This window comes from Delphinapterus leucas, chromosome 14, assembly GCF_059928025.1.
Source record: "Delphinapterus leucas isolate spDelLeu-1000000601 "Yukka" chromosome 14, BTC_Dleu_Yukka2, whole genome shotgun sequence".
Classification (NCBI taxonomy): domain Eukaryota; kingdom Metazoa; phylum Chordata; class Mammalia; order Artiodactyla; family Monodontidae; genus Delphinapterus; species Delphinapterus leucas.
This window is the reverse complement of record NC_143142.1, coordinates 49,751,365-49,773,534: the sequence shown is the minus strand read 5'-3', so window position 1 is coordinate 49,773,534 and position 22,170 is coordinate 49,751,365. Positions and strand designations below refer to the sequence as shown.

General features: G+C 41.8%; 1 protein-coding gene across 6 annotated transcripts in view; it reads right to left on the bottom strand.

Annotated features, from left to right (window-relative positions):
* The window catches only part of MAPRE2 (microtubule associated protein RP/EB family member 2), a 163,162-nt gene that overhangs the window by 22,909 nt on the left and 118,083 nt on the right, over window positions 1-22,170 (bottom strand). For all 6 annotated transcript variants that reach the window (XM_089895065.1, XM_089895066.1, XM_022586973.3 and 3 more), the window contains 2 exons: window positions 17,891-18,036; window positions 14,807-15,020 (listed from right to left, as the gene is read on the bottom strand). In XM_089895065.1, coding sequence (XP_089751191.1) covers window positions 14,807-15,020; window positions 17,891-18,036 — 360 coding nt within the window. The remainder of the gene's footprint in view (window positions 1-14,806; window positions 15,021-17,890; window positions 18,037-22,170) is intronic.

Here is a 22,170-nt window from a genome sequence, read left to right as displayed (position 1 = left end):
TAAACTGACACCAGAGCTGTCACACTGCGGAATGACTAACAGCTCCCACACAACCCTGACCATTGCAAATTCAAGATCTCACACTTTCCTTCGAAAATGCCTCCATACCTTCACTTTGTAGGTTCTGTAGTCTGCTCTGCCCTGAGAGCAAAAACAACAACAACAACAAAAAAAACCCCACCTCAGGGCTTCCCTGGTGGCACAGTGGTTGAGAGTCCGTCTGCCGATGCAGGAGACATGGGTTCGTGCCCCGGTCCGGGAAGATCCCACATGCCGCAGAGCGGCTGGGCCTGTGAGCCATGGCCGCTGAGCCTGCGCGTCCGGAGCCTGTGCTCTGCATCGGGAGAGGCCACAAGAGTGAGAGGTCCGCGTACCGCAAAAAAACCCAAAAAAAAACAAAACCCACCTCAGAGGCCAGTGTTGTGTCCAAATGGAACTTTAACAGGGGTTCTGGGATGCCCTGATTCATGAGGTCATTAAGAGGGTGGCTCTTTTACTCTCAAATTAGTAGTTCAGAGCCCTTATGGCTTCTGTCCCACCAGAGCAGCCACTGGCAAAATTGGGCTCTTCCTTTTTGCCACTTTGGTGTCAGCTTATAAAAGTGGGCAGCTCCACTTCTAAGCAGCTTGGGGAGGGGCTCTACACAGCCGAGACTGAACCACATCAATCCTGTGGGAATGAAGACCTGGTATGAACTGGGTGTCCTTCATCTTCCCCGAGGGAGGCAGTGGTTAAGAGCGGGGGCGCCCTGCAGCCTGCAGCCTTCGTAGTAATCCTGGCTCTGCTGCTTGCTTGGTGGCGTGACTTTTGCTGCCACCCGGATTTCTTTATGTTCTACAGAGTCAGTAGCAGTGCCTCCTTCCCAGAGCTGGGAAGAGTACCTGAGTTAATACATGGAAAGTTCCTACACAAGAGCCTGGCACACAGTAAGTGTACCCGATCATTATTACTCAGCAAACGAGGCCTGATTCAACTAATGACGAGAAAGCACACGGGTTTCCCATTTCTAGACACTAGCAAAATAAAAACTAAACTGCTGAAATAATAAGGAAATGAGACTCATTTTATTTAAAGAAATTCTTTATAAAGAAAATCTTTATAAAAACTGGTTAACCCATAACCCACCAGTGGGCTCCCAGGCTTCGGTTCCCCCATTCCGCACTCTCTGTCTTGAGGACTGGTGGACTGTCACCCAAGTCTCTGTGCGCCTTCTGAAATCTCCCCAATTCACTCATTCCTGCCGCAAGTATTTACTGCACCCCTACTGTGTACCTGGCAAGCTACAGGCACTTGGGATAGAACACTGAATGAAACACAAAAGACGCTGGGCCTTGTGGAATTTACATTCTAACAGGGAAATAATAAACGATAACAATAATAAATTAATAAGTGACATAATAAACTAGAAAGTAAATGCCATGGAGAGAGGCAGAGCAGGGCAGGGGTAAGGAGTGCTGGGTAGGGCTGGGTGAGTGACGGTTTTAAACAGGAACTTCAGGGAAGGCCTGAGCACCCATCATGATCCCCTCCAGTCTCAAACCCTCACTCAGAAGGGTCCCCCCAGACCCTGAGTCCACCCAGAAGGACAGGGGTCAAAATGCCCAAGTCTCCTTGGTGGCAGTCGTGCAGCAGCCCAGCAGGGATGCAAGGAGGCGAGATCCACACCGGATGTGCGTGGGGCTCACCCCAGCTCACAGCCTCCCTTCTCACAGAAGACGACGTGTGTTGTAACAGCTCCATAGTTGCAACTTCCAGGATCCCTGCAGGGGACATGCCATTTGCAGGAGTCACCTTGACTTCTTCAAGGCCTCGTTGGGAAAGTGAGATCTGAGCGAAGACCTGAGAGAGGTGAAGCTGGCCTTCCGGACAGCCAGGAGCAGAATATTCCAGGCAGAGGAAAGGCCCAGCGCCAGTGCCAAGGCGTGGCCTCGCCTGCTCCGCAGCCAGTCTGGATGCTGTAGCAGAGGGAGCACGGGTGCCGCGGGAGGAGAGTGCAGGTCACCAAGGACCTCACGGACTACTGCTGGAGGCCGGCTTTCATTATGATGGAAAAGGGCAGCCATGGCAGGGTCCTGAGCAGAGTGACATGATCTGACTTGGGTTTTAGGAGGCCCCCCTCTGCCAGCTGGGAGGCTACTGCAGTCATACCCCCGGGGATGAGCAGTTGAGTGCTCAAGATGAGTTCTGGTTTTGGGAAAGCATTTACAACGCTACAGTTTAGAAAACCCTACGATATACCCTATAGAACAGGCACCAAATATCCAGGCATTTATCACAACTTAAGTTGTGCAACATCAACAGCAACATTCTGGGACCAACAGCATCCGCTCTTGGTTCCGAGGGGACGGCTGAAGGAGGACGAGGCGGTGACAAGAGCTATGAGTCAGCCGGTGTCCCTCCCAGCCTACTCCCAGCTCAGGGTCATCACACAGTGTGCTGACCGGCTCTGCCCTGCAAAAGTATGCCGGGGAGCAACACCGACAGCCAGGGCCCAGAGCCCCAGTGCCGGAGGCTTCCCTGACCGGTGGCCACTGAGATGGGCGAGTGGGCCTGACTCTGCCGAGCATGTCCAGCCAGTGTGAGCATTCAAGAACTGAGTTACTTCTGCCCTGGTTACTGTCCCTGCTGGAGATGATGTGCTTATTTTTAGCCATCATGTGATTCTCCAATATTTTCCAGGCTCTGCTTGAGTCACTCTGGTTTTGGAGAATTTTTCAGAGGGAAAAAAAAAATGCAGGAAAGAACTCCTCATCTTAAAATTAGCTCAAATATTAAAAATTCTGATGTGTAAGAAGTTACTTGAACGTGGTATATATTTCTTTCGATAAGCTGACTTTTCACACCTCTCACACCCTGGTAGAGAATTAAGTGTGCTTTGAAATGCATTAGGTGCCAAACAATTACTATCTTAGTTCAAATTCTTGTTTTTAAATTGTTCTCAGAGCACTTCTTCTCTAGAAACGGTGAGGTTCCCTCACCCCCGTGAAAACAAGATGCACCAGAATCCCAACAATAATTGAGGGGAACACTCCCTTGCCTGTTTGCTGCAGCAGTAAGGAAAGCTGGTGATTGAAAGAGTCCAACAAACTGAGACAGCCTGCTGAGAATAAAGACACACAGGCATCACCATGACAACAACATCACTGTGTCACGCATTCCTGGCATACATCAGTCATTGAAGCAAAAAGCTTTACAAACTAAGACGGCCATTTCAGAGGAACACAACTATTTAGTTCCTTTACGATGTTCAGAGTCCTGCTGATTCCATTGGCAAGACCAAGTGTTTCAGGTTGTTTTGCTGATGGTGGGAAGTCTGCTGTGCTCCATTAACACTACCTTACCGGGACTCCCTTGCAAAGAGAGACAGTCTGAGGCCACAGAGCCGCTGGAGCTCGGGGAGGTGAGAATCAGAGCTGAGCCCCACTGGAATCATCCACTTTACTCTACTCCAACTGGCTCCCGCTCCAGGTTTTCTGCTTCCCCCAACCATTGACCAAGCCAGAAACTGTGCATCATTTATCCTTGGCTTCCCCTGTCCTTCACCTCTCATATCCCATCACCATCAAGTTTTGTTGACTAAACCTGCTTAAAGGTCTCTATAACCCACATGGCCATGACCTTTATTCAGGCCACCCTCCACTCCTACATGTTTGGCTGCAACAGCTTCTTAGCTGTTGTACTTAAAACCTTTCAGTGGGCTTCCCTGGTGGCGCAGTGGTTGAGAGTCCGCCTGCCGATGCAGGGGACACGGGTTCGTGCCCCGGTCCGGGAAGATCCCACATGCCGCGGAGCGGCTAGGCCCGTGAGCCATGGCCGCTGAGCCTGTGCGTCCGGAGCCTGTGCTCCGCAACGGGAGAGGCCACAACAGTGAGAGGCCCGCGCACCGCAAAACAAACAAACAAACAAAAAAACCTTTCAGTGACTCCCCAGAGTCCCCATAGTAAACTGTAAACTTCTGTGACTATAGAACTTAAGGTGACTGCTACATCTTCACCTCCTGCTATTCCTGCTATTCCCACCTTTGTGCAGTCCTCTCCCCTGGAATGTGGGGGGGACCTGTGGCTTGCTTCTAACCAACAGAATATGGGAAAGGGGATGGGATGTGACTCCCCTCATACGGAACCCAATTCAAAGGGAGTATAGAAAATTCTTCAGGTCAAAACTCTTTTCTATTCCTGCCCAACATACCAAGGGACAAAAAAAGGCACCAATGATAAAGAAAAATAGGCTCACTGGTGATCTGTGATGTTCTGCTCATGGAAACTGAAATAAATGGTAAGTCATGGCGTTTTGAGGTTTGACAAGTTTTATGGTGAGGCTGAGAAGCTAAATGCCAAGTTATTATATCTATGGAGAGAAAAGGAACGATCCGTCACAGGAACACGTGCGGTTGAGTTGCAGGACTGATTAATATTTCGGCATGTAGAGGGAGCAGCTATATAAGAATGACCCAGTGCTGGTTATGAAAGGACCCAGCATTGTTTAAAAAAGGGCTAGGATGGCTTGCTTCCCAGGTGCAGCTGGGGCAACAATGGAGGCCCTTACCCTCTTCTGCAAAGTCCGCTGTGAGGGCACAGAGTATGACATGCTGAAATTCGGGCCAGTTTTGTCTGAAGCACTTACTCTTCACTTTGTAATCACCCAGACCATTAACTCAGAGAATTATCTGAATTGAAAGATTAAGAAATCAGAGATAAGTAATCCCACTAACCTAGGGCTCAGTTTTCTGGGCCTTATACACATTTCTACTTCGGGGCTGATAAGAGGCCTGGAACAAGTGGCTTAACGTTTCCTGCATTTACAAACATACATCAAATATAGTGACTCTCACCCAAGAGCCTATTGCAAGGATGACGGGAATGTTTTCGAACATTTAAAAATTATTGCTCTTGGGACTTCCCTGGTGGCGCAGTGGTTAAGAATCTGCCTGTCAATGCAGGGGACATGGGTTTGATCCCTGGTCCGGGAAGATCCCACATGCCACAGAGCAACTAAGCCCGTGCGCCACAACTACTGAGCCTGCGCTCTAGAGCCTGCGAGCTACAACTACTGAAGCCGGTGTGCCTACAGCCCATGCTCCTCAACAAGAGAAGCCACCGCAATGAGAAGCCCATGAACCACAACGAAGAGTAGTCCCCGCTCACCGCAACTAGAGAAAGCCCATGTGCAGCAACAAAGACCCAACGCAGCCAAAAAATAAATAAATTTATTTTTAAAAAACCCTTAAAAAAATAAAAAATAAATAAAAATTATTGCTCTTTAAAAAAATAAATGCCGTTTGAATAGAACAGCATGTGCTCTGTTTCAAACCTTTACAATAGCGGTCGCCAACTTTTTTGGCACCAGGGACCGGTTCCGTGAAAGACAATTTTTCCACGGACTTGGGGAGGAGGGTATGGTTCAGCAGTAATGTGACACTGGGGAGCGATGGGGAGCGGCTGTAAATACAGATGAAGCTTCGCCTGCCTGCCGCTCCCCTGCCGCTCACCTCCTGCTGTGCGGCCCGGTTCCTAACAGGCCACGAACTGCTACCAGTCTGTGGCCTGGGGGTTGGGGACCCCTGCTTTACAACACTGGAGGGCCTTTTATTTCCTCCATTCAGTATGCAATTTGAATTTCGTTTGTGAAAATTTACGCAGTTCAGTATAGTGTGGGGAGCAGATAAGAACATAACATAAGACCATATCCATGATATTTGAGAGAGGCAATATAATAATATAATGGTTAAAGAGCATCGGGCTCTGGAATCACAGGGTTCCCTATTTCCAGTGTGTGACCCTGACAAGTTGCTGAACCTCTCTGTGCCTCAGTTTCCTCAACTTTAAAATAGGGGTGTAATGGGAACTCTCTACCATTTAGGATTGCTGTGAAGCTAAACTGAGCTAACACAGGTTAAGTGTTTAGAACAATAGCTGGCATTTAGTATGTATTCAGTACTTACTCCCTCTATATTTGATGACTCCCTCTACATTTTAAATGTTTTCCTTTTCCCTAACTTCCATTAAAAATTCTATTCATATTAGATTTAGATTTTGAGAGTTACACAACAATAACACCACACCATTTTGTAGGTTTTGATCTCCAAGCTTGAAAAAATTCCGGTTTTGAAAAAAAACAAAACTGTGACATATTTTGATCCCCCAAAGCCAAAACAATTAAAAATTATAAACTGAATCAGTAAATTGTCTGTCAAAGGTGCTGTTTCCTTAAGCAAACACATTGTGATGGAAATGAAAAATGCAGGGCTCTTCCTTGGAAGAAGCCCTTGGCCTCTTACACAGGCACTGCCAGAAGATTCCTATCTGAAGCTCCTGAATTCTTCATGACTCTTTGCTCCTCTCTGTGCCCAATATTCCAAACTCATAGATACTCAGTCTCCTGGCAAGGCAGAGCACTGCTCATATGTGATGCTGTGGTTTTATCAGTGTTATAGATACGGAAATGCCGTTTTAATTATTCTTCGAGGAGAAAAGTATCCCAACACCTATCTTATATATTTCACATACGATAGTTGTGTAACTGGAGGAACAAAACCACCAATACCCCTCTTCTCCTTCTAGGGAGTAGGGAATGTCATCTAAGAATTTAATTAATTGGACCATCATAATTTTTTCCCATTTTCTCCAGGCCTACTTGTAGCTAAGGGTGTAGCCATTAACTGGTATGCAGCTTAGCAATGGAATGGTTTCTCAACATGAACAGGCCAAGGACATGCAATGCTGATATAGGGCAGGGACTGAGTGAAAGATACATTGTTCAGATAATAAGGAGAAGTGCTAACACCTATTTGAAAAGGAGTCTTGTTAATTACGGGACTGGTAAGAAAAATGCATTTCTTCCTTGTTATGAGTTGATATTGCATGATCTTTTAAAACTAACATTGGATCCTTGAAGTAAGTAGGTATAGGGATAGTACAGTATGTGGTTAGGTGACTGGGGACTGTGAGACAGCAGTACCAGGCAGATATACACTGGGAAGTTGTAAGAATAAATAGGCCTGACTTCTCTTTGATGGAGAGATCATGAAGGGACCAGAAAGGTGGCACTGCCTGTGCCTATCCTAACAGAGTTCTGGAAAGTAAATGCCATTATGGACTGCTTAAGTCTAAAGAGAAGACATGGGAAATATTCATTTCTTAGAGTAAATGATACCTTTGGGGTGACACTAACATTTATGGTTAAAGGGTGGAGTTTCTCAAAAGGTAAATGAAGATTTGCATCCTGGCAATAAATAAGGAAAAAGGTCTTGTATAATGGTACAGGCTTGAGGCCAAGGTTAGAGCCCTTGAGTGAAATATAACTTTTTGAGTACTTTTTACTTGGACTCTGAGTTAATACCTGTTACATCAGAAACATCAACACTCTGCAGAGCAATATAACAAAATCCAGAGTCTCCATAATATAACATCACAATGTCTAGGACACAATCCAAAATTACACAACATATGAAGAGTCAGGAAATGGTGGAATTAGCAGACAAGAACTTTAAAGCAGCTATCATAACCATTCCCAGTCAGGTAAAGTATGCTCATAATAAATGAAAGATAGGCAATCTCAAGAGAGAAAGAAAAAAAATTAAAACTGAAAAAACAATGTTGAAATTTTAAAAATGCTCAGTAGTAGAATGTAGATGACAGAGGAAGAAGAGGGCTAACTTGAAGATACATTAATAGAAACCATCTAAAGAACAGAGAGAATACTGGAAAAAAATGAGCCTCAGGGACCTGAGGGATAATTTCAAAAGCTCTAACATATGGAAAAATGAAGTCCCAGAAAAATAGGATAGAGAGAATGGAGCTGAAAAAAATTTGACAAAATAATGGCTGAAAATCTCCCAAATGTGGTAAAAGACATAAACTTATAGATTTAAGAAGTCTAATGAACTCCAAAACAAGATAAGTTCAAAGAGAACATCATAGCCACACTACTGAAACCCACAGATAAAGAGTCTTGACTGCATCCAGAGAAAAACAACTTATCATTATAGGGGAAGGTGATTAGAATGAGTATGCATTTCTTATCTTTAGAGGTCACAGATAGTGGAAAGATATCTTTAACAGGAGGGAGGGAGGAATAAAAGATCAGTCTGAATTCTTTACCTAGGAAAATTTTCTTTAAGAATGAAGGTGAGGGGCTTCCCTGGTGGAGCAGTGGTTGAGAGTCCGCCTGCCGATGCAGGGGACACGGGTTCGTGCCCCGGTCCGGGAAGATCCCACGTGCCGCGGAGCGGCTGCGCCCGTGAGCCATGGCCGCTGAGACTGCTCGTCCGGAGCCTGTGCTCCGCAACAGGAGAGGCCGCAACAGTGAGAGGCCCGCGTACCACAAAAAAAAAAAAAAAAAAAAATGAAGGTGAGGGCTTCCCTGGTGGCACAGTGGTTAAGAATCCATCTGCCAATGCAGGTGACACAGGTTCAAGCCCTGGTCCAGGAAGCTCCCACATGCCGTGGAGCAACTAAGGCTGTGCCTCACAACTGCTGAGCCTACGCTCTAGAGCCTGCGAGCCAGAACTACTGAAGCCCGCGCTCTGCAACAAGAGAAGCCACCGCAATGAGAGGCCCGTGCATCGCAACGAAGAGTAGCCCCCGCTCACCGCAACTAGAGAAAGCCCGCACACAGCAATGAAGACCCAACGCAGCCATAAATAAATAATTAATTAAAATTTTTTTAAAAGTGTACTTTGATGCACAGAAGTTTAAAAAACAAAAGAATGAAGGTGAAATAAAGACATTCATAGAAAAAGGAAAACTAAAAGAATTTGTTGCCATTGCACCTGCTCTACAAGAAATGCTGAAGAAAGTTATTCAGTCTCAAGAGAAATTAAATTAGTAGGGAACTCAGACGTTCAGGAATGAAAGAAGAACACTGGAAATGGTAAAAATATGAAAAATAAATAAGTTTTTTCACTTAATATCTTTAAAATTCATGACTATTTAAAGAAGCATTGCCTAACAGAAATATAATGGGAACCATGTAAGTAAACATTTTCTAGTAGCCACATTAAAAAAAATCTTGAGATTAATTTTAATATATATATGCAAAATGTATACAATATATGCAAATTATAATTTCTATGTGTAATCAATATAAAAATTATTAACTAGTTTTATATTTTTCCCATACCAAGTCTTCTAAATTCAGCACGCATTGTATACCTGCAGCACATTTCAAGGCAGAATAAGCACATTTCAAGTGCTCACAAGCCACGATATCAGACAGTGTTGATTTAAAACAAAAGTTACAACACTGTCTCGTGGGGTTTATAATGTAATACATATGACAGCCAAAACAAACGACAGTGGAGGGAAGGGTTGCCAGGGTTCCACATTTTACATGAAATATTAAGTACACTGTGAAAAGGTAAGAATATATACGGTAATCGTTAGAACAGCCACTGAAAAAAAAATCAATGCAAAGCGGTACCGTTAAAAAGGCAATGGATAAATTAAGATGGAATGCTAAAAAATATTTTTAAAATTCAGAAGACAACAGGAAAAGAGAAACGGAGAAACAAAAACAAAGGGGACAAGCAGAAAACAAATGATAGATCTAAATCCAACCAAATCAATAATTACATTAACAATGGACTGTACGCTCCAACGTCCAGAGATTATCAGAATGAATAAAAAATGCAAGACCCAATTACATGCTGTTTATAAGAGACACACTTTAAATATAAAGACAAAGATAGGTGGAAATTTACCTATTATGCAGAAAGATACACCACGCAAACAGTAAGCATAAGAAAGCTGGAGTGGCTATATTAATAATTAGATAAAATAGACTTCAAGACAAAGAGTATTACCAAAGATAAAGAGGGAAGCCTCATAAAATACAAAGGTCAGTTCATCAGCATGACTCAACAATCAGAAATATCTACGCATCTAACAACAGAGCCCTAAATACAGGAAACAAAAATTGAGAGAATTAAAGGGACAAACCGGTAATTCCACAATAAATGTTAACACTCTCTTTGCAGCAATTGTTAGAATGAGACAACAACAACAAATCAGTAAAAACAGAGATGATCTGAATAACACCATCCACTACCTTGATACTGATATTTCTAAAACACCATACGACCAACAGCTGCAGAATGCATATTCTTTTCGAGTGACACTGACCAAGGGAGACCACATTCTGGGCCAGAAAATCAAGATCAGAACAAGGATAAAAAAAACCCACTGTAAACTGCTACATTGCATTGCTTCTCCAGAAAAAAAAACCCCAAACTTTTGGGGAAAGTAAAAGCAACTCTTCTTTCCGCAAAGGTGACAGGCGATGCTCACTTAGATTACAGGTACTCAAAGAATATGCAAACACTGGTAAACAAATAAAATCAATAAACATAATCACTTTGTTAAGGTTGTATGAACAGCCTTAGAGAACCCAAAATTAAAGATAATTAAGAGTGAGAGTATTCAAATACTCAATACAGTTTTTGAAAGTCGCTGTTAGGATTTATTTAAATCTCCATGTAGGAATTTAATTATGATCATTCAAATGCTTTATTCTATTCAATTCTACTTCTTAGGTTGCTTCCTTTTTGAAATCATTTTTCTAGTATTTCTACTAATCTTATTTTGCGGCTGCAATGCCTAAAGGAAAGTCCCTAAGGAAAAGAGAAAGCTCAGAATCAATTTCCATAGCAACTCTAAATCCATCACACTATATTTGTATATGGGAGTTTGATTTCAATGCATTAATATATGTGGATTTGCAACATGTCTAAGCTGTGGTTGCTATAGGAACCGCAACCTCAAATTTCGTTTTAAGTTTAGTTAAGTGCTCACACATAAAAACTGATCCCGCTGACAGCTATCTCGAGTTGCAGATATGGCTCATAGCAATAAATTTATAAACATCATGACTCACGATGACATATGCACTTAATAGATATCTGTCATTATAAAAATGTGTATTTTAACATATGCTCCTTGTTGGGAGATCAAAAGCAATTCAAGATGCAATTCCTCAGGATGTAGATGGAATAAGACTTGCCAGGCAGCCATCCACCCTTGGCGACAGCCTCTGCTCATGCTGAAGCTTGTTATGGCCCAGGTAAGTCACCCAAATATACACAGACACCAACGGGTTTTATGGTTTCTCTGAATCCACGGAATACTGGTGTCTATACTGAGATGGCAGAAAAATCTAGCACGTTTTATAGTCAGGACATGCAAATTACTTTTAATATATTAGTTTAAGGATATATTTGGAGAGAGATAAAGCCACTGCAAAATGAACCAAATATCCCAAAGCCAAAATGAAAAAATAATTAAAGCCCATCTCCTGTTTCCGATTACACCAGACGTTGCTTGTTTCCACTAATACGGACGATTAACGGCCAAGGCCTAGAGATGGGCACAGAAATTACTGCTGAATGCTACTGACCTGGCATCAGACTGGCAGAGATATGTGAATTCCCAGACAGCTGACCCTCACCTCATCAAGCACTTTAATTTGTCTTAAATTTTGGATGGACACAATCAGACTTATGTACGACGAGGATGGTCTCGAATGGTTTCAGACCAGAGGCAGACAGGCTAGTTTAGAGACTGTAAAATAGTTCATGGGAGAGATGATTATAAATAGAAAATTTAAATCTTAAGAATTAGAAGGGAACTCTGAGTGTATCGATTAGTACATGCTGGTGTCATACACATCCTGAGGGCTACTGAGAGACACGGAGCTCTTTCATTCAGCAGTAGAGATCTCAGGCTGCTGGACTATTTATAAGGTTTCATTAAGATTTTTTGGCTCTTCTTTTACTGATGTTCACACTTTGTAGTGCTATCAGTATACTCCTTGCCCTAATAAGATACACGCTGAGAAACCATATCCCCATGTTTGTTATAATTATATCCAAGTCAAGAAAGAGCAAATAAAGGGGGGTCGAGAAGTACAAGTTTCCAGTTATAAACTAAATAAGTCATGCGGGTGTAAAGTACAGCATGGGGAATATAGTCAATAATATCGTATTGACTTTGTATGGTACAGATGGTAACTGGAATCACTGTGGTGATCATTTTGCAATGTGTACAAATGCCAAATCACTACGTTGTACACCTGAAACTAATATAATGTGGTGTGTCAATTAGATGTCAATTTTAAAAAGAAAGAAATATATATAAAAGAAAGAGCAAATAGACTCTGGGTAAGTATTCTAGGAACTCTCCCTTGTGGAAAGAGTAAAGTGTATGAATTTTATAGCACAGATTTTACAACACCTATTCTGACTTTTAGAAGACGTTTTGGCTTACACTTTCTTGGCTCTTTTCCCAAGAGTTGGATACATGACCTCTAGAAAAAAATGAGGTCTCATTGTATTTATAGGAGCCTTTCTCCTATTATAGCTTTTAAAACAATGTTCTACATGTGATGTATACCTTGCTATAATTTTTTCAGTATAGTTTTACTACCCCACCATGTCCAAGAGTCAGAACATGTCTCATAAAAAACCGTATGACTGGTTTGACTTCTGGAAATATCCTTCCTCCTTGATTAAGACCAATGAGGTAAACATGGTCGAGGTATCAGGAACACAAGCCTTGGCAATACTGTCTTCCAGAACATTAAAAACCAAATTTACGATCTGCTGACTTTAATGTGTTTCCTGAGCTTTGTCACCAGAGGAGTTAAGCTCTGGAAACAACGTATTTCTTTTCCAGGTTCATGGACATTCTTTCTATCAAAATGGCACAAGTTTCTCTGTGGCTTTTGTGAAAGACAGATGAGGGAATTCCTTGAAAATGAGGCCAAGGCAGCATAATGACAGTTCTGTTTGGGGGCGGGGTGGGGTTAGAATGGTTGGTGCCAATTTAAGGACACGTTATGACTGTAGAAGAAAAATGTTCTGAGGCCTGTCCGGTTCCACTGCTGAAAACTTGAAAACGTAGCAGCTGAGTTTCAAGATGAATCTGTACATCATTAGCAGCCGCAGAAAAAGAGCTTTTGCGGTGAGAGCTGCCAGCTGCTCTTGGCTTTCGTACCTTCCTGTCCCCCAACTCCATCCGCCTGCGTCTCCCCAGCTCTGAAGGAGGCACACCACTCCCCTTCTCTATCCTGGTCCTAGAATAATGACACTTTCTGACAAAAGCTGAAGGCCTGTTTGAACTGCAATAAACTTTTGTTCCCCAAACTCCCTGTGGCTTCATTTTTACCCAAACTCTTCCCAGCACTTCTGTTCTGAAAAAGGTAAACATCCCCTTTCCTCGCCAAACCTCTTTCGATGCCCTTGACCCCAGTTTTTCCCTCCAGCCTCAGGGTCATTGTTCCACCAGTTTCCCCTCCTTTTTCCTATTATTCCTTCTCACGGACTTTTCTCCCATCTTACAAACCTGCTCCTTGCACCGTGTCCTAAAAGCAAACAGAATCCAATCGAGGACAAGACCATTCTCTCCCCAGTCTTACTTCCTAAAGCAACTGTCAGCTTTTTCCCTGACACCAACAAAATGTTTTTATTTCCTCCACTTATTCTCCTGATTTGGTGAAGGTGGAATCTCCTCTCACATCACTTTCCCGTTTGTGTGTCATGCCCTTGTCAATAAGCCGCTGCAATCTAGGTGTATGGATTCAGCATTTCTACAGACCAATTCTCTAAAGAACTCTTAATCACCTCCCAGGAGCCAGATTTCTTTCTTTGGCCTATTTTCAGGCTTCATCCTATCTGATCTCTCCAACAATTAATACTCAGCGCTGTTGGTGATCCCTCTTTCTAAAAATGTCCTACTGTTTGTTCTCTGATGTTGAGCTGGTTTCTCCCCGATGTTCCTCCTTTTCTCAGCTTCCTCTTTTTCCTCTTGCCCCTTAAATGTATGTATTCCCAAAGACCTGTGCTTCGTTTATTTTGTTTAAGCTTATTTATTCTATGGCTTTGAAGCTGGATTTTTATGCTGTCTCAGTTTCCTTTCTCCAATTCCTCAGCCCCCTCCTGGACCCATCATTCCACTGAGTGACCCCAAAGGATCCTTCCAGTCCTCATTGTATTTGACTCCTCAGCAGATTTAGACACTGGTGACCGTTCTGCTCCCTTCCTTCTATTTCCCTGACACGTCATTCCTTCATTTCTTTCAATCTTTCTGGTGTCTTCCCTGCTCCTATGTAAGCCCTTCCTTTTCTACCCAAACATTAAATGTTCGAGTTCCTCAGGGACTCTACCCTTCTCACTGGGGACTCACTTCCAGCTTCAGTTACCTGGATATGGAAGACTCACCAATGTTTACCTCTAGCCGACACTTCCTTGAGTTCCAGACACTTGTCCACACAGTTTAGTATTAGTCTTGTTATAATCATTTCTAATAATTCTCATTGGAAGTTGGGCATAAATAAGGAATTTGCATTCTTACAGAATTAAGGCTGTTGACTTAACAAGTGTGAACACTGGTGCTCAGGATGGAAACACATGGTTTCTGAGGATTTCATCAACTCTGCAGTATCACAGCTGATGTTTATAATAATGACCCTCATTGGACAAGAACACATTCTGCTTGGTAAAGTCTGTTTTCTAGGCAAGAATGTTTGTAATGTATTTTAGAAAGATTTTTCTCCAAAATAGTTAAAACATTTTTTAAAGTGCTAGGTATTTATCCTCAGTGACTTCACTTTGGGATGAAGTTGGCTAAGTGAGGTCTTGCTGAATGTTGTCACATAGAAATTGGCACTGCCCACACAGGAGACGGGATGGGTATTTCATGAATTTCCTCTGAAGGATTATAGATGATGATCCACGTTTAAAAGTGTAAATCGGTTCACAGTACGGCGCAGGAGGGCCTGTGAAAGTGACTCTAGGATTTCATTGTTACGGTACCTGCCGTCGGGGAGTTTGCATGGTGAGACTTCTTGGGCAGGTTGAAGATCTGTTCGCCGGGGTCGGGAGGAGGAATCGCATCTTGCCCTTGCCGTGCTTCTACGGGGTCATACTCCTTGCCGTCGTAGTTAGCATCATAGAACTTCTTAAACCACTGAATAAAATCCAGGTTGTCCTGGAAACGCCCTTTCACGAGCTTTTCCACTGGAATTACCTGAAATATAAAATCACCTGGTGCGTCACGACCCTCAGCCTTGTTTGTATTGAATACAACTGAAGTGCTCCCTAAATATAACCTTACATCTGCAGTTCATGTCTGCTGGCCTCTCCCCCAGTGTCTTAGCCAGTGGTACTCCAGAATTCATAAAATTTTTCATTATATTAAAGAAAAATTAAAATGTCGTAGTTGGTTCTCCTGGAATATTTAATACATCTGAACAAACCATACGAAACAAGGAATACCCTGAGCCGTCAAGAGGGGCTGATCCTCTTCGTAGAATGTTTACTGCCAAAGCATATACCCCCCAAAACATGGGTCTGAGATGTTGTGCTGTTTCAAGGTTGAAAGGTTTTCCTTATTTCTTTGTAACACTTGGTCTAGCTGTGTTGGAATAAGCTCTTAAAAGGACTGTAGCTATTAGAGAGTACGAATGAATAAGACTCAAGTCAATGAAAACTCACACTAATCTAACGGTTCCTATGAACCAGAATGAGCTTTCATGGAGTGTCTTTACAATGTAGAGAGACAAGCATAAAATAAAAACAACTAACCACAATACAGGGCTCAGTAATTCATGGGTGACACCGGAGCACAGTTAATGTGCCACGGGGGTACATGTCTTAAACAGGTTTCTTTTTGTATTTTGTAACTGTCTTATCAAGACTGGGTGTAAATTAAGTGTTTTTAAAGGGCAGCCTAAAGAGCCAATCAGTATTCCCTTTCGAGGTCTTTTCATTGTACTATTTAAGTATTTTCATGTTTTCTGACTTGTAAGTTTTGTTTATGCTGGTATTGTGGTTGTTTTAGAAAGTGCCTTCTTGGAGCATAAGGCCCTTTAATTAACATGCTACTGTATTTTGCTCTCTGCCAAACGTGAACATTTATAAACAGTTTTAGATGATGATGACGCATTAGCCATTCAAAGCAGGCACTTAACTTCTGTTGACTTAACTTAGCAATTCCTATCAAAATGAAAGTTCCGGGGTCATAAGTTCAAAATCTGAGGTGGCGAGGAAATATTTGTACACGTGCTTCCCACGTGCTGTCACAGGCTATGACAGACATGAACAGGGATCACTGTCTCTATACCAGGATCTTTGGGTAGAATCATAGCATATTAAGCTAGAGAGGCCAACAAAGGTCATAAAGGTCAGTGTTCCTCCAGTACAAGAAGTTTATCTTCAAATTTCTTTTTTTTTTTCTTTTTTTGGGCCACACCGTGGCTTGCAGGATCCTAGTTCCCTGACACAGGATTGAACCTGTGCCCTCGGCAGTGAAAGCTGGGAGTCCTAACCACTGGTCTGCCAGGGAATTCCCTATCTTCAAATTTCTTAACAATGGCTGACCCACTCTCTTGAGTGTACACTTCTATGGAGATATGGAGTCCCCAACTTTGTTACATAGCAAGTTCCATCAATAAACCTATGAATGGGTGTTTCTTTCCTTTTTGATCTAGAAGCATGTATAGAAAAATGATACAGAAGTGTACAGAGAAGTGATGCTAATAAGGAAGAAGAATCTATATAACTCTGGTTTTGAATAAATACAGACGGAGCTAATTGGAAATTAACCACAGCAAAGGATATCAAGTTGAAAAGGAGTCAAAAAATTAAAATGTTAAAGAGGATATATGTTTTGCAATAAAAATTGTGAGAAAATGAGAAGCCAAAATTTTCTTAATATTTTGATAAGAATGCTTTGATTTAGGAAGATATTAATTGCATAAATTAAAAAATATATACAGTTCAGCAAACTTTTCTTTCCTTTTTAACCTCTATCTCTTATAACCCAAAATTTAAATTTTTTTTTTTTTTTTTTTTTTTTTTTTGTGGTACGCGGGCCTCTCACTGCTGTGGCCTCTCCTGTTGCGGAGCACAGGCTCCGGACGCGCAGGCTCAGTGGCCATGGCTCACGGGCCCAGCTGTTCCGCGGCACGTGGGATCTTCCCGGACCGGGGCACGAACCCTTGCATCGGCAGGCAGACTCTCAACCACTGCGCCACCAGGGAAGCCCCAAAATTTAAATTTTTATTTCCATAGCCTATTTATTGCTACTATCTATGAAAAGAAAACTTTCTATTTCTCCCCTGCTGTTTTTTCTCTTTTCCCTTATTCAAAATTCATTTCTTTCCAACCTGTTCTCTCCAAGAGCTATATCCTAAATAAAGACTATGAATGTAATATGTATTTGAATAGCAGGAAACATGCAGAGCCTGAAGGGGCTTCAGCAATAGTCCTCTATGGGGGAAAAAGGACTCTAGTCTAACTTCATTTGTATCACTCTAGAATAAAATTATGAAGTTCAAAGTGGGTGAAAGAATATTTTACGGACATTGAGTGAGAATCTGAGTGTATATATTGGACACTTTAACATGCAGTCCTCGCTTTAATTTCATAACCACAGGGAAGGGGGTTTTAGTCCCATTTTACAGATGGGTAAACTCAGACTCAAATAATTTAAATAACTTGCTCAAGTCATGGTGCTGGGATTCAAACCCGTGCCATTTCTACCGTACTATTCTATTTCTTTAAAGAAACAAAACACACAAAGAACCACAGTGGCATCTGGCAAACATAAAAATTTCTCATCTGCAATGCTAATACAGAATAACAACATTTCAGCATTCATAATTTCTGTTAGCGTTTTTAGTCTAATGGCTACAAGTTTAGAAATCTCCTCAAATAAAAACCTCATGCAAATATGGGAAGTGAGGGTTGGTGCTTTATGCTCAGTACAGGACCCAACCTACTGTAGTGATGTCAAGATATATCCCATTGACACATTTTTGGATTTTTGCATCTCTGCATAAAAACCATTTTAAGCAAAGACAATGCATTTTATGGAGGTACAAGTGTGTCTCCTACCTTATCAACATTCATTCGCTTAAACGATGCTTGCAGAAGCTTAAAATTGTGAATGTACTCATGTTCCAACTTCGCTTGAAATTTTACTTTCTTCAAACTAATGCAGCCAGGAAAGAGCATGTCCATGAACTGGCAGTAGGCTGCTCCTGGAAAGAGACAAGAAAAGGACCAGTGTGAGTCAGACTGTACCACGTGCGACTGAGGGTTGCTGGGCAGGAGGGAGCTGGGATCCCAGAGCCCTCAGCCCTCCTGCCGTGTGTGCTCCTCTCCTCATTGCACCCACATCTCCTCATCCACCAGGGGAGGGTGCTGGTGGGCAGGGACGCGCCTTGATGCAGCTCCTGCCACTTCCCCATCCCTAACCACTGTGGTACCGACGCTGTTCACCAGAGCATCACCAGATTCCACAAACAGTGAACAGAACTTCATTCTTCAACACCAAGGAAATCAGGGTATGAACAACTCTTCTTAGCTTCTATCAGAAAAAAAAGGAACATATTTTTCGTTCCATCTAGCTGCTACTGGCTCCAAATCATTAAAATACATAAGAGAAAAATAGCAGAAAATTTCAACATGAGCAAACTACATGAAATATGGAGCTCAAAAAAATATGCATACGCCGCCCAAGCTGTTTTATGTCCACCCTGCAAAATGACTGAGGTGAAACCGTTTAACTAAGCCAACTAATACCAAAAACAGTTGTATACCAATTTAATTTCAGTCCAGAGCAATGAGGTTCCTATATTAACGTGAAGGATGGAGACATGGAGACTCTGAAACTTACAGAAGTTCAGAGTCATGCTATTTATGACTGAGAAATAAAAATAACAGACATGTTCAATGACTTCCCTGAGGAAACAGTCATAGAAAAAAGGATATTAGTAAGTCTTTCATATATATATATATAAATTTTATGCAGAACTCTTAGATCATAACGATATCAACTAGAAAATCCCAGGAAGATCATACATATCGACTCACAAAGGCTAAAGGCATTTAGAAATTCCAAGCCAGAATGATTATTTTTCTTTTACAAGTAGGAAAAGCAATTGAGTGGTGAGAATGGAACAAATGGCCATTTCTGTGTTCTCTTTCTTTCTTTGCTTCTCCAGATCTCTTGGTCTGTTTCTGTAACGTGTCAACGATATGCCTTTCTGAACATAAAGGGCTCTCCTCCATCCTTTGGTATCAAGGTTTCTGTGAGGAGCCTTTCATTCTGTTTGGGCGACTCACCTGTACACAGGAAGAGCCCACTTGGTCTCTTATGTCAAACAGATGTTGAGCATCCTTTACTGAGATAGGAATCCCAGGAAAGAGGGAACCAGATATTAAGAATCTAAAGGCTGCTACAACAGGAAATGGTGGGGCAACTCGTTATTTGTAGGCAAGAGTATAAAGTGATGAAATATAGGCCACAATAAACATCACCTCCAGAATCCTTATATCTGTGATGCTTCCTTTAGATGCCAAAACCCTAAGTACAAACTGGTACTTCTGTAGTCAAGCAGATGGGTTCTCTTAAAAACAAGACAAAATAAAACAAACCAAAACAGAAAACACTGGAGGAGGTGAGAGAAGCATCATAATCTTGGGGGGCATTCTTACAGTCATCATGCAATTATTCAGGTCCTCCTTTTGAAGTGCCACCAGATGGAGCCAATACCAAAAGCCATTCAACATGATTTTTATACAGATGGGGGTGTCTACACACAAGTGTCTCATTACCTGCTCTTTAAAGAGTTATTTTCACTTTTGTAGTGGTTAGCATAAAATTTACTTATGGAGACACCGGTACCTATGTGTTCGTACAAATCCAGCAAGCAAATCTTCCAAATTTAAAAAGCAATAACAGCTTTTGAAACAAACAAAAAAACCCCACCAAACTCGAATACAGAGCGTGAGGGAAGAAATGAAAAATCATCTCCGGTCTCATCATCCAGAGAAAACCACTGTTAATATCCTGGCATATAACATTCTATTTTTAAAAAATTAACAGACCATGGTTCCCTTTCTGGATCGTTAAATATTCGCTACTGACATTTTTAATGGCCTTCTGATTTTTATACCATGCTTAGCAACTTCCCCAAGCCAAGATTACATAAATATTCATGTGTATTTTCTTTAAGTACTTTTATGGTCTCAAGTTTCACATTTACATTCTGAATAGACGTGGAATTTATTTTGGCCTATGATATAAAGGACGGTTCTAATTTTAGTTATTCCAAATGTTAGTGGAAATTTTTGGCTCCCCAGCATTTGGACACCTTCCTATCTGACTTGATGCACCAGGGCCCTGCCTCTCACCACAGTACCGAAGGTGGGTAGATATCCCTTTCCCAACACCCAGGGTAAGATGCAGGCCTGGGACCTAGGCTCTGCCTTTGGATGCTCTTGCCCGGGTCTCAGAGTCTTAAGGGAGTGAGGGAAACATGCAGGGATCATTAGAATTTGGTCATGGTGGCAGCGGTGCGATCTAGCAGATGCTTCAGGAGCACGGCAGCATCCTAACCATCCTAGTCCAGTTGCTCAAGGGAGGATCTATTCCTAGTTTCTTCACATCTTTTGGATGCTGTCACCTTCTGAGCTTGGTTCCCCACTGACTGTGAGAGCTGCCCAATGTGATTTCTGTAAATCTGTCTCTGCTTAAGCTTGCCAGAATTATTTTCTGCTATTTTCAACCACAATTGCTGACTGATAAAGTTAGCTAGGTGTTGAACACCATAATTTCATAGATAATCTATACTTTTCCCACTGAGGAATCACTAATTTTACTTTCTCTCTGACTTTCCAAATACATGCATTTAAAGTGTCTTCAAGGTTTTTTTTTTGGGGGGGGGCAGGTCCTGTCCCCATGATAGGTTCACAGTCTTCATTATTTAAATACATATATAATATGTATTACTATCTGTAGAATAATTTCTCCTCTCCTTTTTCTCAAAATTTTCTTAAATTCTGTCATGCATTCGTTCTTTCCATTATAATTTTGAATTACAATGGCATGAAGAAACTAGATCTTCATTCATGGCATGAAGAAACTAGATCTTAAAAATTTAGTCATTTATTGAGATAGCCTCATCCACCAGAGGGCAGACAGCAGAAGCAAGAAGAACTACAATCCAGCAGCCTGTGGAAAGAAAACCACACTGACAGAAAGACAGACAAAATGAAAAGACAGAGGGCTACGGACCAGATGAAGGAACAAGATAAAACCCCAGAAAAACAATTAAACGAAGTGGAGATAAACAACCTTCCAGAAAAATAGTTCAGAATAATGACAGTGAATATGATCCAGGACCTAGGGAAAAGAATGGAGGCAAAGATGGAGAAAATGAAAGAAAGGTTTAACAAAGACCTAGAAGAATTAAAGAACAAACAAACAGAGATGAACAATACAATAACTGAAATGAAAGATACACTAGAAGGAATCAATAGCAGAATAACTGAGGCAGAAGAATGGATAAGTGTCCTGGAAGACAGAATGGTGGAATACACTGCCACAGAACAGAAAAAGGAAAAATAATGAAAAGAAATGAAGACAGCCTAAGAGACCTCTGGGACAATATTAAATGCACCAACATTCACATTATAGGGGTCCCAGAAGGAGAAGAGAGAGAGAAAGGACCAGAGAAAATATATGAAGAGATGATAGTTGAAAACATCACTAACATGGGAAAGGAAATAGCCACCCAAGTCCAGGAAGTGCAGAGTCCCAGGCAGGATAAAGCCAAGGAGAAATACAACGAGACACACAGTAATCAAATTGACAAAAATTAAAGACAAAGAAAAATTATTAAAAGCAACAAGGGAAAAACAACAAATAACATATAAGGGAACTCCCATAAGGTTAACAGCTGATTTCTCAGCAGAAATTCTGCAAGCCAGAAGGGAGTGGCATGATATATTTAAAGTGATGAAAGGGAAGAACCTACAACCAAGATTACTCTACCCAGCAAGGATCTCATTCAGGTTCAACAGAGAAATCAAAAGCTTTACAGAAAGCAAAAGCTAAGAGAATTCAGCACCACCAAACCAGCTCTACAACAAATGCTAAAGGAACTTCTCTAAGTGGGAAACACAAGAGAAGAAAAGGACCTACAAAAACTAACCCAAAACATTTAAGAAAATGGTAGCAGGAATATACATATCGATAATTACCTTAAATGTGAATGAATTAAATGCTCCAACCAAAAGACACAGGCTCACTGAATGGATACAAAAACAAAACCCATATATATGCTGTCTATAAGACACCCACTTCGGACCTAGGGACAAATACAGAC